Below are 22,768 nucleotides of genomic sequence, written 5' to 3'. Positions count from 1 at the left end.
AAAGAAAGAAAGAAAGAAAGAAAGAAAGAAAGAAAGAAAGAAAGAAAAAGAAAGAAAGAAAGAAAGAAAGAAAGAAAGAAAGAAAGAAAGAGAAAGAAAGGAAAGAAAGAAAGAAAATTAAAAAAGAATGGTTTCTATGTTTTATCTAGCTTTTCTAGGATTTTATAAAGGAAGCTTTTTCAGGGTATCTCGTTTGTTATATTTCCCAAAGTGAGCATATTTAACCCACTCTCATACAGCTTTTGCTCCCTCCACTTCACTAGAACTGTTCTTTGCAAGATCACTAACAGCCAAGTATATCACAATACCCAATGGACAGTTTCTGTCTGCATCTCATGTAAACTCAGTACAATTCAACCCACATGAGTATTCTCTGCTTCTTGAAATACTTTCCTCACTTGACTTCCATAATATCACATCCTTTTGATTATTCTTTCTTTTTCCTACTTTACGGGTCACTCTTTCTCTTTCTCCACTGCTATCTCCTACAATACCTGACCTACAATGCTGCTTCTTCCAAAATATAATTTACTTTTTATTTCACTACCCAGTAAAACTTCAGGATAGTGGCAGAAACACCTTCTGTGTGGATACCAAGTACACTCAAGTATATGCTTCAAAGGTACCATTGCCATGGAGGCAGTTTAGTAGCTGAAAAAATTAAAATATTTATCTCCAACAGTGGGAAAAATAGGCAAGAAATGTTTTATATGTTTTAAGTCTGTGAGGAAAAAGTGCTAATGATATGCAAATGTCTTCCTAGAGATCAGTATACTCATGATGAAGAAAATGCCTTTGATTGTAGGTACTATTAAGAAATCATTTAAACTTTGTGTGGCTTTTACACAATATCAGATAATTCATACTTTCAAAAAGGCTAGAGAAGAAGCCACAAAGTCAAACACTCATACAAAAAAAAGCGGATCTTAACAAAGTCCCCAGTCCAATACTCTGTTCAGACAGTTTGGTTTCTAACCCTTTGACTTCTCCACTCTGTGCACTAAATTCCTCTCTTTTTCACTAAAGGATAATTCCCTCTCCAGCTTTTGGGGCAAGCAGGACTGAAATGGGAAGCATTTCAGTATCTTACTGGTCTAACAGTCTTTTTATTCTAACTTCCTCTTTAAGAATTCTGTCGTCTAAAACCCCATGGTCTGATGATTCATTTACTCCTGCTAGGCACAGGCATTTCTCCCATTCTCTCCAGGAATCATTCTTCCACCTTTCTCACCTCCACTGTGACTCTGCATGGTAAGACTTTCCCTTACGCTCCATAAATTATCACTCACCAAAGACTGTACGGGCAGGAACAGACTCTCTGTTGAGCCAGAACGACACTTGTGACAGAATGACAGTCATGATACATGGCAAGTAGGTCTGGATCACAAAGTAGCCAATTTTTCGCTTGAGATGGAAGTGGGTTGTCATGACGACATATTCTCCTAGACAGAGAGTAAAATTAGGCAGTATGTAGCTACATAAACATTGTTAAATCAAGTTGGGCCCCAATTCAATCCACAAAACTCCTTAATCTTATATTCAAGACAGGGTATTCCAGCACCTCCCAAGTTCATATAACCAAAGCCCTTTAACAATCACAAAACAGTGTGTTTTTTTGTGTGTGTGTGAAAAAAACAATGCCATCAGCGTACCAATACAGCTTGCTCAGAACAATTTTGACACAATTCATTCAAGTAAATTAATGTTCTCATTTAAATAATAATAAAATAAAAATCTCTTCTACAGCACTTTCTATGTGATAGGCACTCATTTAGCACTTTAACATTATAAAATATTTAATCTTCACAAGAACCCTATGAGGTAGGTACTATTGTTATCCTCATTTTATAACTCAAGAAACTGAGGCAAGGAGAGATGGAGCAACTTGCATAAGGTTACACAGCTAGTAAGTAGTAAAGCCCAAAGTCAAGCCCAGGTAGGTTGTCCACAGTTCATGCTTTTTAACCATTATGCTCTGCTGTTCTAATGTACCTACTTGGTTAGACCCAAAAGTTCACATAGCAGAATGTGAACTGACCTACATTATCCCACTCCTAAAATAAGAGTGAGCGCTTACTGCATTTTTACTGTGTGCCAAAATATTTTTCTGAGTGTTTGTGGAGTGTTAACTTTATATCCTCCTAACAGCTCTGTGAGATAGGCACTAATAATTACCCCATGTTGTTAAATGCATTAGTCAATCCTCCCTCTTACTGGATTTTTCAGCAGCACTTTATGTAGTTGATCCTTCATCCCTCTTGTAATCACTCTCTTCACAGAACCTCTAGGCCATGATGCTTTTCTGGTTTCTCTCCTACTTCACAGACCATTCCTCCAAAGTCTCCTTTGCTGTTCCTTTTAATTTCTAAACACTGGAGGATGTCAAAGCTCTGTACTTGTACTTCTTTTTTCTGTCTCACTCAGACACTGGCCATTCTCATCCAGCCTGTCTTTAATACCTTAAACGCTAATAATTCCCCATTTATATCTTCTACCTGGGCTTCCTACTTGTTATGGGTTGAATTGTGTCCCCTAAAAAGATATACTGAAGCATTAGCCCCTGTTACCTCAGACTGTGGCCTTGTTTGGAAATAGTGTTATTGCAGATGTAGTTAGTTAAGATGAGGTCATGCAGCACTGGAGTAGGGTGGGCCCCTCATCCAACATGACTAGTGTCCTTAGAAGAGAGCACCATGTGAAAACACAGACACACAGGGGGAAGGATATGTAAAAAACAGGCAGAAATCCGGGAGCGGTGGCTCACATCTGTAATCCCAGCACTTTGGGAGACCGAGGTGGGCGGATTATGAGGTCAGGAGATCGAGACCATCCTGGCTAACATGGTGAAACACCGTCTCTATGAAAAATACAAAAAATTAGCCAGGTGTGGTGGCGGGTGCCTGTAGTCCCAGCTACTCGGGAGGCTGAGTCAGGAGAATGGTGTGAACCCAGGAGGCTGAGCTTGCAGTAAGCTGAGATCGGGCCACTGCACACCAGCCTGGGCAACAGAGCCAGACTCTGTCTCAAAAAAAAAAAAAAAAAAAAAAAAAGGCAGAGATTGGAGTGGTGCAGCTGCAAGCCAAGGAATGCCAGAGATTACAGCCACCACCAGAAACTAAGGAGAGGCAAGGGACAGATTTTCCCCCTCAGAATCTCTAGAAAGAACTAACTTTCCTGATGCTTTGATTTGAGACTTCTAGCCTTAGGAACTGTGAGACACATTTCTGGTAAGTTGCACAGTTTGTGGTACTTTATTATAGGAGCCTTAAGATTCTCTACTCAACTCTAAGATTTATATATTAGACATCACTACTTGGGGATCTAATAGGCATCCTGACTTAACATGAAAATCAAGATTTTGGTTTTCACTCTCCCCATCCCCCACACCAATTCAAAATGGCTCCCCCAAGAGACTTTCCATTGACTTCTCAACCCCACCGTGTTCTGTTGCTCTATCTTGCTCACTCTCCCTCCCTCCTTTCTCTCTCACACATTTACACACACACACACATAACACACACAAAAAATCAATCAATCAGCCAACTATTCCGGTTCTTTCTCCAAAATATTTCCATAATTTGACCACTTCTCACCACCTCTACTGCTACCACCCTGGTCTAAGCCACCATCATGTCTCACCTAGAGTACTGTAATAGCTTTCTAACTGGTCTCCTTGCTCTGTCCTTGACACTTCTTCAATGCATTCATAGTATACTTGCCAGAAATTATCTTATTAAAACGTAAGTCAGATCTTGTCTGTCTTCTGTTCAAGACTATCCAATGGTTTACCATCTCTCAAAGAGTAAAAGCCAGATTCTCCAAAATAGTCCTCAAAGACCCTTGCAATATGCCTGCTCTAATAGCACTCTTATCAGAGCTTCTTATTTTTCACCTCTCTTCCTTCACCCACATTTGGTTTTAGCAGGATTCCCGAAAGAGGCAATTTCCCACTTTTCTACTCTACCCACTCCCTTGTACTTAAACCTAGGAAGCACCACCCGGTCATCCAAGGCTCAATATACAACCCATATTGAATATGTATTCACATCTTAGCTTGTTTATGTGAACACAAAAAATACAAGTAGGCTTATTTTAAGTTTAGCAAATTAAAAATTACAACTTTGGGGTTCCCATCTCTTTTCTTTCTCTCTGCTTCTTTTTTCAATTCTTTTCTTTCTTTGTTTTATCTTCTGTCTGTGTCCATCTCTACTTCTTTCTGTCCTTTCCCTTTCCTTCACTCTCTCCCCGCTGAGAAGGCACTGGGGATTTGTTTTTCATGAGAGTTGGACTTTGATTAGCTTAGGTAATTCTCTTTCTTTTCCATCTTAGTCTCACATTTCCAAACCCTACCTATTAATCCTATCTCTGATCATGTGAAATATTTAATATATAAAAGACGTAATAAATATTCATAAATTAATTACATTCTGTGGTTCTAAAAGACAAAGCAAATGGACTTTTCAAAAGATTATAAAATTAACCACTTGTTTTGAATAACTGACTCAAAACAGTTGAACACATTGATTTTCCTCAATCCTCTCCTTTTCTATATTTATTTCTTTCTCATTATGTCTTGTTGTCTGTCTTCTGAAGAGGTGAAAGGAATTCTCTTTAGTAAGAACTGACACCTTTTACTAGGTTGCAAAGATTTCCCTTGTTTCTGTCCTTGTATTGCAGACTATCTGGGTCCAGTGTGAAATCGTCAAAGGGACAATGGAAAGACACCTTTATATATTAACAAGTATTCACAACTTAGATCATTTCTATGCGTGGAACTTACAAGTGGACTTTTAGAAAGCTTAGCAAATTAATTTATTATGTCAATTAACTTAATCAGTTTTCTTAAACACAACTCTGATATTTTCCATCTCTATACATCTTCTTCCCTGCCAAAGAGAGAACTGAAATTTTAATCAAACTGGAAGATTTCACAATTTCTTCCATCCCACCTCCACCCTTGTGACCCAGCTTATTAAGCTCATTAGATGCCATCTGTGTTGTGTATGTTGTATATGAAATATTCAAAGGTACAATATAAAACATACAATGCATATGTATTCACAAATTAGTTATTATCTATGTATCAGAAATGCCGCACAGTTTAGCTAAATAATGCTTTACGTAACTGACTATATTTTCCTGAAGTGGGTTTGTTAGATTCTCTCCCTCCTTTCCCCTATTGCTGTGTCTCTCTGTCTTTCTTATTATGAGGGATGACCCTTTAAGTGATTTGGGAGATTTTTCTCCTGCCTTTGCACTTCAGTCTATTAAATTCCATCTGTGTTAAATGTGAAATATTTCATAATAGAACATAAAACACATTTACAACGTAGCTAGTTTCTAAGGTTTTGAAACACACAAGAGGAATTTTTAGCTTGGCAAATTAACTCATCATAAAAAAGTAAGTGGATATATTTTCTTAAATCTATCTTAGGTATTTTTCCCACTCTCTATCTCTATTCCTTGTTCTTTATCTTGCCTCCTGTTTTCTTTTTATTTCCATCTCTCTGATTTTTCTTTATGTCCTGTTTTATGCATTATCTTTACTTACCTATGCTACACATCTAAAGAAATAATATATACAATGCCAATAATAATAAAAATGTCATTCTAACAAATGATCAAATTTCTAGGAAAGATGGATATATAAGGATCACACATCCAAACTATCATTTTAGAAAATTAATGTAATAATTCGCCAAATTAGGGAAAATAGGGGATGGTGTCAACAACTAGCCACAGACTTTGAGGAATTTCATTCATTTATTTAATACATGTTTGAATCTGGAGCAAAGAGCAGACAGCCTCTGCTTGAAGCTAGTTCATAGTGAGGACTGACAGCATTTGGAGAGAAAGCCAGCCATACCAATCAGAACATCCATGGATTGTGGGTCTGACCTTTCTCTGGCCTAGATTTCCATTCATATGCTAGACCCTACATGGAAGAGTGTATGCAGAATTTAGAAAGGAATGCCCATAATTTATGGTCACAATAAAAACAATACATATATATGTGAGGTAATAATATTTATATGGTTCCTAAATCAATAGGTATAAAAGTATGTGCAGCAAAATGTCTCCCTCCCAAATCTGCCCCCAAATTACCCATTTCACATCTCCTTCTTTTAGGTAACTATGATTAACAGCCTCTTGTGTATCTTCCTAGAAAGAGTATGGTGTGTGTGTGTGTGTGTGTGTGTGTGTACACAGTTTGAAAACATTTATCTACAGTAATTAAAATAATGTAATACATATAAAAATAGACAGAGAGACAACAATGAAAGAGAATAATAAATATAGACACAGATTTATGCATTTGTATGTGTATGTATGTGCACACATATGAATTTAGTATATGATAAAAGCAGCATCTCATTTCACTGAGGAAACACTGGATTATTCATTCATGGATACTGGTACATTTGGTTACCTCATAGTGCAAACCAAAAATAAAACTCCAGATTATATTCGAGATGTAAATTTTAAAAATGGAAATAATATAGTTCCTAAAAAATGTAGGTAAAAAGTTGGAAAGATGTCCAATTCATATAGCAGACTGAGCAGCAACATTTACCTCCTCTTTCTCTTAAGACTTCATCAAGTGCCAGTGAAAACAGTAAAATAGAATAAACCCATAAGGAAGAAAACAACAGTAAAGAATGAATTAAAGAGCTCAAGAGAATTTTGGAATTCAGAAAGTGCTAATGGTGAAAGCAGGCCTCAGTGTAGATGAGAAGCTGCAGAGGGAGCTCAGTTTACAAGGGAGGTCCCTGCTGGCACCGCCCAGAGAGGACACAGACCTGGAGGCTGCAGGGACAAAGGGAGAGGGTCTCAAGAATGGGAATGGAAAATAGGGACATTTCCTGCAGATCTGAACTTGGAAAAGTTACAAGCCCTACTTCCATAGGCACAGTGGCTATATCAATATGTTTACTCTCCCAGTCGAAAGAAAGATAACCTGAGTGCCTTTTTCTAAAATACTCTGAAGCGTCTTTCTACAGAAAACTAGGGAAATTTAAGTGGGTGGTAGGCCCTTAAAGAAGAAATGCAATCCTAACAAAAGACAGTATTTACACAGTCATAATAATACAAATTTCTCGTGTTGGTTTTGAGCTTTTTAAATCAATCTATAGAGAAAGTATTGAAAGCTTAATTAGGGGTATATAACTGTATTAGTTTTCTATTTATTGGTACTTTATCAAATTACCCCATACTTGTTGGCTTAAAACAGCACAAACTTATACTCTTATACTTCTGAAGGTCAGAAGTCTAAAATGGGTCTCACTGTGCTAAAATCAGGATGTAAGTGGGGCTGCCTTCACTTCTGGTGACTCTACGGAAGAATAGGTTTTCTCGCCTTTTTGACTTCTCTGGGTAGTCCACATTTCTGGGCTTGTGGCCCCATTTGTCATCTTTCAAGCCAGCTGTAAAATATCTTCTACTCATTTTCTTTTTGACTCTTGTCTCCCTCCCTCTCCTTTATAAGGACCCTCATGGTTACATTATGCCCACTTGAATAATTCAGAATAATCTATTTTGAAATCAGCTGATTAGGAACCTTAATCCCCACTTTCCATGTAACCTAACATGTTCACAGGTTCTAGGGAATAGAATGTGGACATCTTTGGGGGGCCACTATTCTCCCTACCACAAGAACTAAGTGTACATTTTAATCTGTTTTTACAATGAAAGCAAACTTTTAGTTGTCAGAAGTTGGAAGAAAGAAGGAGAGGATATGAGGACAGAAGGGTTGATAGATCAATAAAGACAGCTAACTATTTGATCCAGCTATCAAGACTTGAAGGAAAGGAGAGGTAGGGCCAATGGAAGTGAGATAAGCACTCATATACCTTAGAGTAGGGAATCAATGTTTCGTCTCTAAAGGTGAAAAACAGCAGTATAAGCTCATTATTCAGAACTATGGAGGGAACCATCAGAAGTAAAACATAAGTAGTTAAAATGAGAACTGCTTCTTTTCAGTATATACCTTTCTGTTATTTGATTTTTAAATTTTCTTTTCTTTCCTTCTTCCCTCCCTCCCTGCCTTTCTTCCTGCCTTCCTTCTCTCCTTACATCCTTCCTTCTAGATGCAAAGTAAAAAGGGAGTGGTCCGTGTAGTTATTATGCTTATAGACTCTGGAGCAAATTTGCTGCCTTGTTTCCAAATCTTGCTCTACCACTTACCAACTGTGTGACCCTGAGAAAATTATTTAATCTGTCTGAGCCTCGATTTCCTTATCTATAAACCTCAGATAATACCACCACCCACCTCAAACTGTTGTTCAAAGGTTAAGTGAGTTAATACATGCCCTCAGAGAAATGCTTTGCACATATTACATGCTCAGAAATTGATCATTATTAATTCTACCACCATACCCATGTATTACTTTGAAAAACAGTAAGAAAACAAGAACGACAATATCTTGTTGCATTATTTTCCTATGGCTGCCATAAGAAAGTACTACACCCTGGATGGGTTAAAACAAAGCAAATGTATTCTTTCACAGTTCTGGAGGCTGGAAGTCTGATATTGAGGTGTCAGCAGGGCTACACTCCCTCTGAAAATTGTAGGGAAATCCTTCCTTGCCTCTTCCTAGTTTCAAGTTGTTTTCTCGCAATCTTTGGTGTTCCTCAGCTTATAGAAGCATCACCCCAATCCCTGCCTTCATGTTCACATGGTGTTCTCCATGTGCATGCACATGCATGTGTATGTCTCTATGTCCAAATTTCCCCTTTTTATAAGGATACCAGTCATATTGGATTAGGGCCCACTCCACTGCAGTATGACCTTATCTTAACTCATTACATCTGCAGTGACCCTGTTTCCAAATAAGGTCACATTTTGTGGTACTGGGGGTTAGGACTTAAACATATCTTCAGGGGACACAATTCAACCCATGATACCTGTGTTGGCAAGGGTGAGGGGAAATTGGCATGCTCATCACTGATAATAGGAGTGGGAATTCTTGAACCTTTCAGAACAGCAGTTTGTCAATATGTATCAATTTTTTTAACGTGTCTACTTTCTGAAATAGCAATCTCAATATCCTGTCTGTATCTTAGGCAGATACTTACATAGGAGCAAAATGCTATAGGGAAAAGAAGGGTCTTTACAGCGTTGTTTATAGCATTAAAACACAGAATATAATAGTAGATGATTGTTTAAATAGATTGTGATCCATCTATATGAAGACATTACCAAAAAAGATACTATTTTATTGAGTTTCACAAAGAAATGCTACACTTCCTAGTGACAACAGGGATTATCATCATTGTCAACTATGCTCTGGCCTGACAGGAAGGCTTTTCACTTTTTTTTTAAGTAACCAAAACAAGTAATAATAAATGAAATGTGTGGTGTGTTCATTCTAATTGCTAAAATATTTTACTAAATCTCGTCTACATTTTACTTGGATTGTGTGCATTTACTGACATGAAAAACACATTTATAATATAAAATTAAATAAAAATTAGCTTATAAAACAGTATCAATACTATGGCCCCATTTATATAAAAACATATTTATACAGAAAATGCAAAGGGAACTGTCTTAAATACCAAATGTAAAATAATCAGTTAATGTACCAAAATCTTCTAAGATACTTCTGGAAAGTGGAAATAAAAAGTATTTTAATTTCCAATATTTGCTCCTCCATATATTTCTAATTTTCCTGTCATGAACGTGTATCTTCTGTGAGCTCAAGATGAGACCAACAGCAGTTTACCCAAATGAAGTGGGAGTGGGGTCTGATTGGGCAGCCAAGGATTGGTCTCAAGAGCTGATGCCAGGCGGGGCAGTGCCCAGGACAGACGGGGAGGTGAGAGGAGTGAACAGATACAGGGACTTCTCTTGCTTGCTCACTCCGAGGAGGAAATCCCCGCAGCAGCAAGGGCAGGCCCTCAGCCTCTAGGGCCCAGCTGTACAGTGCACAACTTTGGGCTATGAGATGCTGCAGCCTTGGCCTCCTCCTGGGGTCTCCTTCCTCTTTTCCCTTAAGTTGGGGTGGGGAAGGGAGGGGAAACCAGGCAGTGGCAGTGGTGGTGGCACCTCTGGAAGCAGGAGGCCAGCTTCTCTGCTCACACATGTAAGGGGTCCAGTGCAGACGTGAGGGGACAGGAGGGTGTGTGAGACCTACAAATGACTCCTCTCCCTCCTTGCTTGCACAGTCCCGGGATCAGGGTCCTGATGGCTGGCAGTACCTGTGCAGCCAGTGCAGGAAAAGTATGTCAATGCCCCTGCGTCACCTTCAACAGAGTAAGCCAGGGACGGGTCCCTGTCTGACCCTGCCCACACTCCCAGGGCTCTGAGCCCTGGCCACGCAGTGGCCCAGGTAAGCCAATGAATGATAGCCAGGAGCGCTCTTGGGGCACAGGGGCAGGGCCCAGGAGGCCCAGACACTCCAACCGCCAGCCACCTCTACTGCTTCTGCCAAAGCCAGGCACTTGACCCCAGCAGCAGTACTCACCCACTGGAGGGAGGGAATTCTTCAGATTGGGGCCAGCCGCACCTTGCCTGCCTGTGCCACTTGGACTGGTCCAGCCGGAGGCCTGCCATGACCCCAGGACCCCATGGAACAGCCCACCCACCCCCGCAGCCCTACACTCTCTATCCCTTCTGCATCTTACTCTGAACAGCTCTCAGCTTCCCTAACAGGCCATGCTCTCTCATACTTCTGAATTTTTGACATCTCAGTGTTGCCTTTGTCAAGAATACCCTTTTCCCACACTAGTTCCAGATCTCTAAATCCTGTTTGTCCTTCAATTCCATTTCAAATGTTGATTTTTTTTAGGCACCCTTCCCTGATTCTGAGGTGGAAGGAGAACAGGGGGCAGAGGAGATGACAGACTGTGACATCACAAGAGAGAACAGCGTATGTCTAGATAATGAGATAAAAGGACATATATAATTGTGGATTCACACAGACAAGTGTTGCTTGAAAATTAATGTTGAAAGCTTCTATCATTTCATAGCAAAAAAATATTATGTGATATGTGGGCCCCAGCATATACTCCATTTTGACGAACATTCTAAGGTTAGTTGAGATCCAGAATATATCGTTCCTCAGGCCCCTTGAACTGCTCAGGGGTCATTTCAAAATGGACAGACTTAAGGCCACAGAACAAAACTCTAGTTCCATTTGTCAATATCCAAGAGTTAGCCATTGATAAAACCTAGCAGGTTTTGCCAACCAAGCTTTTTTCTGAGTTACGTGATCCACTTAAGAAAATAATTCCATGGCTACTCCCTGGACATCCTGGCTGTGTGCTTGACATTTTCTGGGATTAGTTAATGTGCCACCTCAGCACGGGCTGAGTTAAGCAATTATTTTAATGCAATCTTTAGGAACAAAGCTCAGCTCTTTGCCCACCATGGCCTCCATCTGCTTTCTTTTCTCATACTCTAACCCTAATTCCCTTCACCTTCTGCACCACTCTCCAAGAGGCAGCAGGCAATTGTGGTTAAGAGGATGGTCTCGGGAGCCAATCTGACAAGTGTTCGTTTTCGTTTTGCCATTGCATAACTGTGACAAGGAGCAAATTACTGAACTTTTATATACCTCAGTTTTCTCATGATAATACTACCTTTGTCACAACATTGCTTTAAAGATTAAATAACTTATAAGCACTTAGAACAGTGACTGGCATGCGGTACAGGTTACAGAAATGTTTGTTAAATAAAATAAGTTAAATACCTGTACTAGACCGGATTATCTCTGTCCCAACAACATGGCCCAGCAGGTCATACTGGTTCAAGCGAGAACCATCCTGTGCCACTTCCACAGATTTGTTCTTTCCGAGAGTCCAAGAATAAACCACTTCAGCTGTTGTATAGGCATCTAAGGCAGAGAAGAGCCATTAAAGAGAAGTTGAAGGAAACAGAGAATGATTACCCTTGATACTAAACTCAAATGAGATTGAAATAAAACTTCCATCTTCAAAGAGTTCTGGGCATGTGGTCTGTCTTCAACTGAAGTACATCCATCCATCCATCCATCCATCCATCCATCCATCCATCCATCCATCCAATAAACTCTCATTGAATAGCTACTGTAGTATATGCTGTGTACATTGAAATGAACTCAAAGTGTTCTCATACTTCAGTGACTGTCTTCTAGACAGTCAATAAACTTTTTCTTCTGTTGGAAAGAAAGGGGAAAGAATGGCTAAAATATTATCTCATGTAGATGTCACAGACTCAAATGCCTACAGGAGCCATAGAGGTTGACATAATTTGGATATTTGGCCCCTGCAATTCTTATGTTAAAATGTGAACCCCAGTGTTGGAAGTGGGGCCCAGTGGGAAGTGTTTGAGTCACGGAGGCAGATCCCTCACAAATGGCTGGATGCCACCCCCCTCCAGTAATGAGTGAATTCTTGCTGTATTACTTCGTAGGCTATCTGATTGTTTTAAAGGAGCCTTGCACCTTCTTCTCTCTTTTGCTCCCTCTTTTCATGTGACACACTGGCTTGCTTTGCCTTTCACCATGAATGAAAGCTTCCTGATGTCCTTACAGAAACCAGATGCTGGCTCCATGCTTCTTGTACAGACCCCCATAACCGTGAACCAAATAAAACTCTTTTCTTTGTAATTTACCTAGCTTCAGGTATTCCTTCACAGAAAAGCAAAACAGACCAATACAGAGGTACCTTGAATAACTGAATCAGGCTAGCTGTAAGAAAAATAAATTGGCAGAAAAGTAATACAAATTTAATTAATTATGGGGTGAGCATATCAGAGAAAGCAAAAATTCAAACTAGTGATATTTTAAGTTAAAAAAGAAAAATTCCAAATTAAAATTACAATAATTAATTTTCTTTCATAACTTATTATCATTTTGATATGCAAACAAGACAACTGACACCTTTTTTTTTTTTTGCATCAGCATTAATGTCAAGGCTTGCATTTAGAATTCCAATGTCAAGTACAGAATTTGTATAGATGAACAGGGGTGTGAGTAAGGGAAATGGTGAGAAATGAGGTGGGGTTACTTAATGTTAGTCAGTATATTAAAGAAATGAGTTGATTCCTTCCCTGACGTGATTAACTCTTTCCACTGTGGATTTTATATCTAGGGTGAGTACTTGCCCTAACTCAGGCACCCAGGCTCATAAAGGGAAGCTGATCACATACTGTATACCCTTTTCCTTCAAGTTTTGAGCTGCCTGTTGTTCAAGTCAGAGGGGAAGAGGGGTTCCTCTACCTCATGGTGGCAACTACTATACCCCTAATATACTCTATTTAAACCTTTTACCACAAAGCAAATAATTTCTGGTGAATCTGCCAATAAACAAATATAAATGCTGGGTCCCTGCAAAACTTTGCAACATTGGATATACATTACACAAGTCTGACATTAACAGCTATTCATGGGTACTAATTGTGATCTGTTTACATTACACTTTTTAAAACTTTTTCAATACACCTAAATAAGCAATTTCCTGCTTTGTTTGTGATGAGTAGCACACTAAAAATTTCTCCAATCACATGAAAACTCTCATTGACATCATGAACAAATATTCATAACTCTATGGTATTTTTTATATCTATGCTGTCATACGCTGCAAAGGAAAATATCACAGGAAGTTTAACTTTTCCACATAACTTGCCTTGTATATAGTCTCAGTCATTTCTTCAACACAACAACAACAATATTTCTAGTTGGACACATACATTTCTGATGCAATTAATAGACTTTTTTTTACAAGTTTGGTACCTATGAAACATTTTGATGCCTATAAAGGTTTGTTGCTGAATGCATAACCACATTTTCTAGCAATAACATTTAGTGTATGCATTGAAGCACAAAACCTAACTTTCAATGTTTTTAATTAATATTTTCATTGTGCAGTTCTTCTATATAAAAATCATATGTTTTTTGTAATGAATAGCATAATTTTGATATATGAAGTTTTATGTTTTCAATAGAAGCATGCTTTGTGTGCTTAAAGATGGGAAAATATCTTTTATTTCTATAAGAAAATGTAAACTCTCCCATCTTGTTTAAAGTATAGCCATCTCAGCATGTCTTAATTAAAAAACAAAATTGATAGATATGGTACAAGAACTCTTTCACTTTCCTCATTTCTACTGGGAGCTCTTAATTCTCTTGTAAGTAAAACAAAAATGCAAGTGAGATGATTACTGGCAATTGATATTAGACTCCCTTTTCAGGGAGTGAGGTGAAAGTGATGGAGGTTATGAGGAAAGGGAAAGCATATCCTCATCTACAAGGGATAGTCACTATTTGGCTTCGACTGATTGAAGCCATGTAGGATTTGAGCCCAGTGTTGTCAATCTTCTGATTTTGTGAAATAATAAGCAAATGTGGAATTTTATGTGACATCTCCCAAATGTAAAATCTTAGCAAATAATTTTAAAAGTTGTAAACAATGTGTGGATCAAACAAATCACACCTGAAGCTCCCAATTTACAACCTGTGGTCTAGGGACTTTCTCCTATAGATGGCTATGATTCCTTATGATTCCACCTTAAAAACAAAGCATCCTCTTCTACTTATGGGATATCTAGGGCTCTCAGCTTGAATTGTGGACCTTTAAACTATTATCACCAAGAAGAAAGGGAAATCTTCTCAGAACCCTTCTCATACCCTTACCTAAAATTTATACTGATATTATATGAGGCAGTCATAATACTATCAGTGAAATATGAATTCATAAGACGCTTGTGCTCTTATTTTTCCCCAGAGTCTTTTATCTTTAGTACATATGCTTGGGGTACCCCTACTCCTAAGCAGGGAATCATCTGTATATGTCTTCTTACCTTTGCTGTTCAGATGGTTGTAACACTTTTTGTTTAAAGATAATGCCATGTTCTATCCAATCTACCCAAGATTTTGACAGTGTAAAATCTAAACAGGTTTGTTCATGGAAAGTGTAAGCAATGGAAGATTTTGTTTCCACCCCTAAAAAGGAAAATGAATTTCTTGCTGGAGCTCTTAACTTAAGCTAAGTACCTGGCACAGACAGCCCTGAATATTCACCCTGAAAATCCAAGCAGATCCTAACACAGATGTGACAATAAATTGTGCAGCTATCAGTATCTCAGAAAATTCACTTGGCCAGAGTAGCAACTTACTTTATGCAGAAAGCAATGATTTAATGTCTTTGGCAATAATATATGGGAATAGAGGGGTTTGTGGAGAAAAAAATACCCTCTTCTCATAAGATAGAGGGCAAAGCAGGAAAGACACGAGTAAGTGTAAGAAGAAAACAAAAACAAATTGAAAATTACTCGATCAAGTGTCTGCTTGGAGCCTGACCTGTACTGGTAAACAAAGTTTGTGAAGGCACAGTGGCCACCATCACATCAGGAAGCCCACAATTTACTTGGGGAGACAGAGAAAGCACAATGGCTGTGGTGCAATTTGGAATACAGGAGTATGCACACTAGTGAAATAAACACAAGTGTTAAGTAAAAACAGAGGTGAGCACTATTACTCCTGCTCAGAGTGGGGTGTTACAGAAGGATTCCTAAAGTAAATGATACTCAGAAGACGATGCCACCTTTAGGAGGTGAAAGGACATTCCTAGCAAAGAACAACATAGTCAAGGCAAAAAGTATGTGAGCACATGGAGTGGTAAAGGAATTAATAGTATCACTGGAGTCACAGGCCAGAAGGAAGCTTAATAAATAGCATAAAATATCCAAGTTAGTCTGGGTACAGTGGCTTATGCTGTAATCCCAGCACCTTGGAAGGCCAATGCAGGAGGATTGCATGGGGCCAAGAGTTTGAGAACAGCCTGGGCAACACAGAAAGAAACCGTCTCTGCAAAAAAAAAAAAAAAAAAAAAAAAAAAAAAAAAAATTAGCTGGGCATGGTGGCACATGCCTGTAGCCCCAGCTGCTCAGGAGGCTGAGGCAGGAGGATCAATTGAGCCCAGGGGTTCAACGCTACAGTGAGCAATGATCGAGCCACTGCACTCCAACCCAGGCAATAGAGCAAGGCCTTTGTCTCCAAAAAAAAAAAAAAAAAAAAGTCTGAATTGCCTACCCTAAGAAATAAGAGTTTTTGCAGTCCTGGATTTCTTGCTTTTATTATATAGTCCCCAGAAGAAACTTCTAATGGGCAAGTGGGAACCTCTGTTGGAATATGCACATGTGTGTACACACAACGAGTTGTGGACATGCCTAAAGGAGAAAGATGACATGACCAGATATAAGCTTGGGAAGGATCACCCTGGCTGTGATAGGGATGGCTGGTGGAAAAGAGTGAAACTGAAGCCAAGACGGTATTTAAAAGGTCATCACAATGCCTTTTGGTGTCAGTGACCCATAGGCATAATATACTAGACAGTGGGTTGAACTGAGTGGGACGGAGCGATTTCAGAAGTAGAAATGATTATAATTTTTGAGTTTTCATGTGGTTAAGAAAGGAAAAAGGACATTTAAAAAAGATTCTACATGATCCTAACATTGTAGCTTTTGCAAGTACATGGATAATGATGGAATTTATTCACCCACTGGGGAACAGAATTCTTCCCAGTTAGACCTCTTTCTGCTTTCCTTCCTCCATGGATTTGGGCTCCTTTAATTCCTCAGCTTCTCTCCTATAAAACTGCCCCCTCATCTCAATTACAATCATTGTACTTTCATGGAGGAGCTGGGGTAGGGTGGAGGGACTGGTTCCTGAAGAAAGGATATCTACCTGACATTTAGAACTTTTGCACTCGCTGAATGGGCCCCTCAATATATCTCATATGAGTTATAATGGCTAAAGCATCTCCTTGTCTTTAGTTGCTTAGCAAAATGCCTCCTTCTGTTATCTGAGCCTTGGTATGTAACACACCCCAGGAAAAATGGAAGTAACAAACAATCTTGCCATGTTAGCACAAATGAGAATGTATTTCTTTTGAAATATTGTCAGAAACCACTTGCTTGATAAATTGATTTAATCAGTTACCCGTTCAACAAATATCAAGGCATCATATTAGATAGTGAAGACACAGAGGTCATAAATCATTTGAGGCCCCATCACCTCATTGAGTTTACAGTCTAGTGAGAAAAGACAGACAATAAACAAGTAAATAAATAATATAGTAACAGATAGTGGTGCATGCTATAAAGAAAATAAAGTAGAGTTACAGGGTGAGGAGGGGCGTCATTAGATACAGTGATAAGAGAAGATCTCTCTGAGGCTAGTTTCTAATCTAAAATATTAAAAAATGAGAAGGAGTCAGTCATGCAAGAGCTTGATGGAAAACATTTCAGGCCAAAATAATAACAAAACAACTAAACCTCCCAAACTCCCCAAAACCAGCAAATGCAAAGTCTTCTATGTGGTAAAGAGTTCCAGGAACTGGCAGAAGGCCAGTGTAATGGGGAAAGGGATATGATACAAGGTTGAGGAGGTAAGTAACCAGAATACAGGATCTAAACCAAGATACAGAACACAAAGAGTTTTAGTGAAAAGAACTTAAGTTTGGTTTGGACATAGTAAAAATCCAAGGATTCTCCAGATTTCCCAGCACCATATGTTGAAGAGACTGCCCTTCCCTTAATGTGTATTTTGGTGCTTTTGTCAAAAATCAGTTGGCTGTAAATATGTAGGTTTATTTCTGTATTCTTTATTCCTTTATTTTTTTATTTTTATAGATTTGGAGACTACAAGTGCAGTTTTGTTAAACTGATATATTGTGTAGTGAACAAGTCTGAGCTTTTAGTGTACCCATTGCCCAAATACTAAACACTGCACCCTACAGGTATTTTTTCAATCTTCACCCCCTCATACCCTCCCATTTTTTGGAATCTCCAGTGTGTATTATTCCACTCTCTGTATCCATGTGTATCCATTATTTGGATCCCACTTACAAGTGAGAATATGCAGTAGTTGAGTTTATGAACTATATCACTGAGGATAGTGGCCTCTAGTTCCATCTATGGTGCAGCAGACACATGATTTCATCCTTTTTATGGCTGAGTAGTATTCCATGGTGTCTGTGTATGTGTTTGTGTGTGTACATACATATATGTACCAATTTTCTTTATCCAGTCATCCACTGATGGACATTTAGGTTGATTCCATGACTTTGCTATTGTAAATAGTGCTGTGATAAACATACAACTGCATGTGTCTTTTTATGTTCCATTGTTCTATGTGTCAATTTTTATGCCACTACCATGCTGTTTTGGTTACTATAGCTTCATGGTATATTTTGAAGTCAGGTAGTGTGATGTCCCCAGGTTTATTCATTTTGCTTAGTATAGTTTTGGAGATTTTGGGTCTTTTGTGGTTTCATATGAATTTTAGAATTTTTTTTCTATTTCAGGAAGCATGTAATTGGTGTTTTGATAGCAATTGTATTGAATGTGTAGCTTGCTTTGGGTAGCATGAACATTTTAACAGTATCAGTTCTTCCAATCCATGAACATAAGACCTCTTTCTACTTATTTGTGTCTTATTCTGTTTTTCTAATTTGTGTTTATAGTTTTCATTGTGGAGATCTTTTACCTCCTTGGTTAAATTTATTCCTAGGAATATTATTGTTTTGTAGCTATTGTGAATGGAATCACTTTCTTTTTTCAAATAGTTCACTATTGACATATAGAAATGGTACTGACTTTTGTATGTGAATTTTGTATCCTCCCATGTTGCTTATTTTCTTCATTAATTCTAACAATTTTTTGTTTAGTTCTTTAGGGATATATATACACACACAAACACACACATATACACACATATATGTATGTGTGTATGGATATATATATATTTATTTATATGATTATGTCATCTGCAAACAGGGACAATTTGACTTCCTCCTTTCCAATTTGGATGCCTTTTATTTCTTTCTCTTGCCTAATTGCTCTGGCTAGGACTTCTAGTACTTCTAGGACTTCTCACCAGTAGTTGTGAGAAGTGGTGAGACTGGGTATCCTTGCCTTGTTTCACAGTTTCAGATCTTAGAAAACAGCTTTCAACCTTTTCCATTCAGTATGATGTTTGCTGTAGGTTTGTCATATATGGCCTTTATTGTGTTGAGGTACATTCTTTTTCTATACCTAATTAGTTAAGAGCTTTCATCATGAAGAGATGTTGAACTTTATTGAATATTTTTTTCTTCATCTACTGAAATGACCATGTGTTTTTTGTCCTTGATTTTGTTGATGTCATGTATCACATTTATTCATTTGCATGTTTTCAACCATTTTTGCATCTCTGGGATGAATCCCATTGCCTCTTCAACATGGTGCTGAGAAAACTGCATGTCCACATGTACAAGAATGAGACTAAACCTTTATCTCTCACTATAAACAATCGAATCAAAATGGATTAATGACTTAAATGTAAAACCCAAAGCTATAAAATTACTAGAAGAAAATGTAGGGGAAATTCTCCATGCCATCAGTCATCTAGGCAAGGTTCTTTTAGATAAGAATTCAAAAGCACAAGCAGTAAAAACAAAAGTAGAAATATGGAATTTTATCAAACTAAAAATCTTCTGTAGAGCAAATGAAACAACCAACAGAAAATACACAGAATGGGAAAAATATTTTCAAAGTACACATCTGATAAGGGATTAATATCCAGTATATATAAGGAACTCAAATAACTCAATATAAAAATATCTGATTTTAAAAATGGGCAAAAGACCTTAATAGACATCTCTCAAAAGAAGATATACAAATGGCCACCAGGTATATAAAAAATGCCCAGTATCACTAATCATTACAGAGATGTAAATCAAAACCACAATTAGATATCACCTCACCCTGGTTAGAATGACTATTATCAAAAAGACAAAAGAGAACAAGTGCTGGAAAAGATGAGAATAAAGGGGAACTCTTTCTTATACACTGTTGGTGAGAATGCAAGTTAGTACTGCCACTATGAAAAAAAGTAAGGCGTTTCCTCAAAAATTATAAACCAAATTACCATAATATCCAGCAATTCCACTACTGGGTATACACCCAAAATAAATAGAGTATGTTCAAGAGATATCTATACTTCAATTATTATTTTAGCACTGTTCAAAATAGACAAGATGTGGAATCAATCCAAGTGTCCATCAATGAATGAATTAATAAGAAAATGTTATATAAACACACACACACACACACACACATACACACAATGGAATGCTATTCAGCCATAAAAAGAGAATGAAATTCTATTATTTGTGGCAATGTGGATAAAATTGGAAGATATTATGTTAAATGAAGTGAGCAAGGCTCAGAATGACAAATATTGCATTGTATCATTCATATACATAATCTAAAATAGATGATATCATAAAAGTAGAGAGTAGAATGGCGGTTACCTGAGGCTGGGGAAGGAGAAGAGAGAGGGCCTGGAGAGAGCTTGGTTAATGGAGGGAGATTGATTAATGGGTACAAGGTATAGTTGGATAGAAGGAATAAGTTCTGGTGTGCTATTGTGCAGAAGGCTGATTATATTTTAAAAATATTGTATGATCTATTTCAAAATAGCCAGAAAAGAGGATTTTGAATGTTCTCATCACAAATACATGATAAATGTTTGAGATAATGGAAATGTTAAATACCCCAATTTGATCATTACACAATATATATATTTATTGAAACATCTAATTGTACCCAAAAAGTATACACACTTATTTGTCAATTAAAACAAAAATAATTTTTTAAAAATTTAGGCATTCTGATGAATCTGAAAGCTACAGTCCGAGGTTGGTATATATAAAACCAAATGGAAACAGGTACTATATTGGTTTATAACTTAATCAAATAATTGCAATTCTCAAAACTTTTATTATTCACAGTGACAGGACAAGTTATAGCCACTAATTACTGGCAAATTAAGAAAATTTTGAATTTCTAGTGCAGAGTATATATGCTTCTTTATGTATTGAGACGATCGTGTGGTTTTTGTCCATTTTATTAATATGTCATATTATGTTGAATGGTTTTTCGTTGTTGAGCCAACTTTGTATTCCTGGGATAAATCTCACTTAAAACTGATGTATAATCCATTTTATAAGTTACTTGAATCAGTTGCTAGAGTTTCGTTGAAGATTTTTTTGTCTTATGGCTGTCTTATGATTATAGTCATAAGAAATACTTGTCTATAGTTGTATTTTCTAGTGACCTTTGGTTTTGGTATCAGGGTAACACTAGCCTCGTAGAATGAATTAAGAAATGTTCTTTCCCCTTCTATATTTTGGAAGAATTATTTGTGAAACCCTGGTATTGATTGGTATCAAGTCTTCTTCAAATGTTTTGTACAATTAGATCTAAGCCTGGGCTTTTCTTTGTGAGAAGTTATTAAATCACTAATGTAACCTATTTACTTAGTATAGGGTCAATGAAAACTTCTATTTCTCCTTCAGTCAGTTCCATCAGTTTGTATATTTCTATGACTTTTTTTCATTTCATCTCGGTTATCTAATTGGTTGGTGTACAGTTGCTCATAGTATTTCCATAAAATCCTGCTTATTTCTGTAAGGCAAGCATGATGTGCCTTCTTTCATGCTTTTAGTAATGTGATTCTATTCTTTTATTTGCTTTGTCTGTCTGGTGAAAGGTTTATCAGTTTTGCTGATCTTTTCAAATAACTTAGATTTTTTGGTTTTCTTTAATTTTTAAAATTCTTTATTTTATTTATTTGTACTCTAATATTTATTATTTCTTCCTTCTGCTTGCTTTGGATTTAGTTTGGTCTTCTTTTTCTAGTCTCTTAAGGTGGAAGTTCAGGTTATTGATTTTAGATTTCTCTTTTAAATATAGGTTTTACAATGATAAATTTCCCTCTAAGCACTTCTTTAAGCTGATGCATCCCATGAGTTTTGGTATGTTATGTCATCATTTTCATTTGTTTCAAAATATTTTCTAATTCCCCTTGTGATTTTTTATTTGGATCAGTCTATTTAAGAGGAGAATGTGTTGTTTGATCTCAACATATTTGTAAATTTTGGGAATTTCCTTTTCTTACTGATTTCTAATTTTGGGTAAGAAAATGTACTTTGTATGATTTCAATACTTTTAAATCTATTGAGTCTTACTGTATGACCTAATATATGGTCTATCTCAGAAAATGTTCCATGTGCACTTGAGAATAATGTACAGTCTGATGTTGTTTGGTGGAACGCTCTATAGATGTTGGTTATGTCTAGTTGGTTTATAGAATTGTTCAAATCTTGTATTTCTGTGTTGATCTGCCTAGTTGTTCTATCTATGTGCTGAAAGTGGAATATTGAAATCTCTAATTATTATTGTTGAATTGTCTTATTTTTCCCTTCAGTTCTATCAGTGTTCCTTCATGTATTTTGGGGCTCTGTGTTTAAGTGTGTATTTCTTTATAATTGTTATTTTTCTTTCTGATGGATTGACCTTTTCATCATGACAAAATCTTCAAGGCTTCTACAGAGGAGGGAAGAAGAAGATGGGAATAGGGCTCCCTGGTCTTACTGAGAACTAATCATTTTTCTTGAATAACATTCTTCAGAGTGTTAGGAGACTTTTGTTAAATTCCGGAGTTTGGAGAAAGTTTATTTTGACAATGTTTGAAAATTGTCTCCTTGCCTTTGTGGAGGAGTGGATTTTAGAAGTTCTAACTCTGTCATTCCAGAATTGCTTCCTCACTAAAGGTTTTCTAAGATTAATTTTAACTGCCCACTTAGGAACTTAAGAATTTAAATCACTCTCCTTCTTGATGTACTTTATTTGGCCTCCAGGACAACACGTTCCCTTTAGATTTTCTCATACGTCACCTGCCTTTGTCTTCACATTTATTAAATTATTCTCTTCTTTCTAGCTTCTAAATGTTACCATGTC

The 22,768-nt window shown here is 37.3% G+C and overlaps 1 protein-coding gene across 1 annotated transcript in view; it reads right to left on the bottom strand.

Moving 5' to 3' along the window:
* The window catches only part of GABRA3 (gamma-aminobutyric acid (GABA) A receptor, alpha 3), a 302,277-nt gene that overhangs the window by 26,944 nt on the left and 252,565 nt on the right, over nucleotides 1-22,768 (bottom strand). Inside the window, exons 7-8 of the mRNA XM_011974177.1 lie at nucleotides 11,694-11,837; nucleotides 1,290-1,442 (exon numbers count right to left, since the gene is read on the bottom strand). Coding sequence (XP_011829567.1) covers nucleotides 1,290-1,442; nucleotides 11,694-11,837 — 297 coding nt within the window. The remainder of the gene's footprint in view (nucleotides 1-1,289; nucleotides 1,443-11,693; nucleotides 11,838-22,768) is intronic.

This window comes from Mandrillus leucophaeus, unplaced genomic scaffold (assembly GCF_000951045.1).
Source record: "Mandrillus leucophaeus isolate KB7577 unplaced genomic scaffold, Mleu.le_1.0 Scaffold1421, whole genome shotgun sequence".
NCBI classification, from domain to species: domain Eukaryota; kingdom Metazoa; phylum Chordata; class Mammalia; order Primates; family Cercopithecidae; genus Mandrillus; species Mandrillus leucophaeus.
The sequence above is the reverse complement of the archived record's forward strand: the minus strand, read 5'-3'. Positions and strand labels throughout refer to the sequence as shown.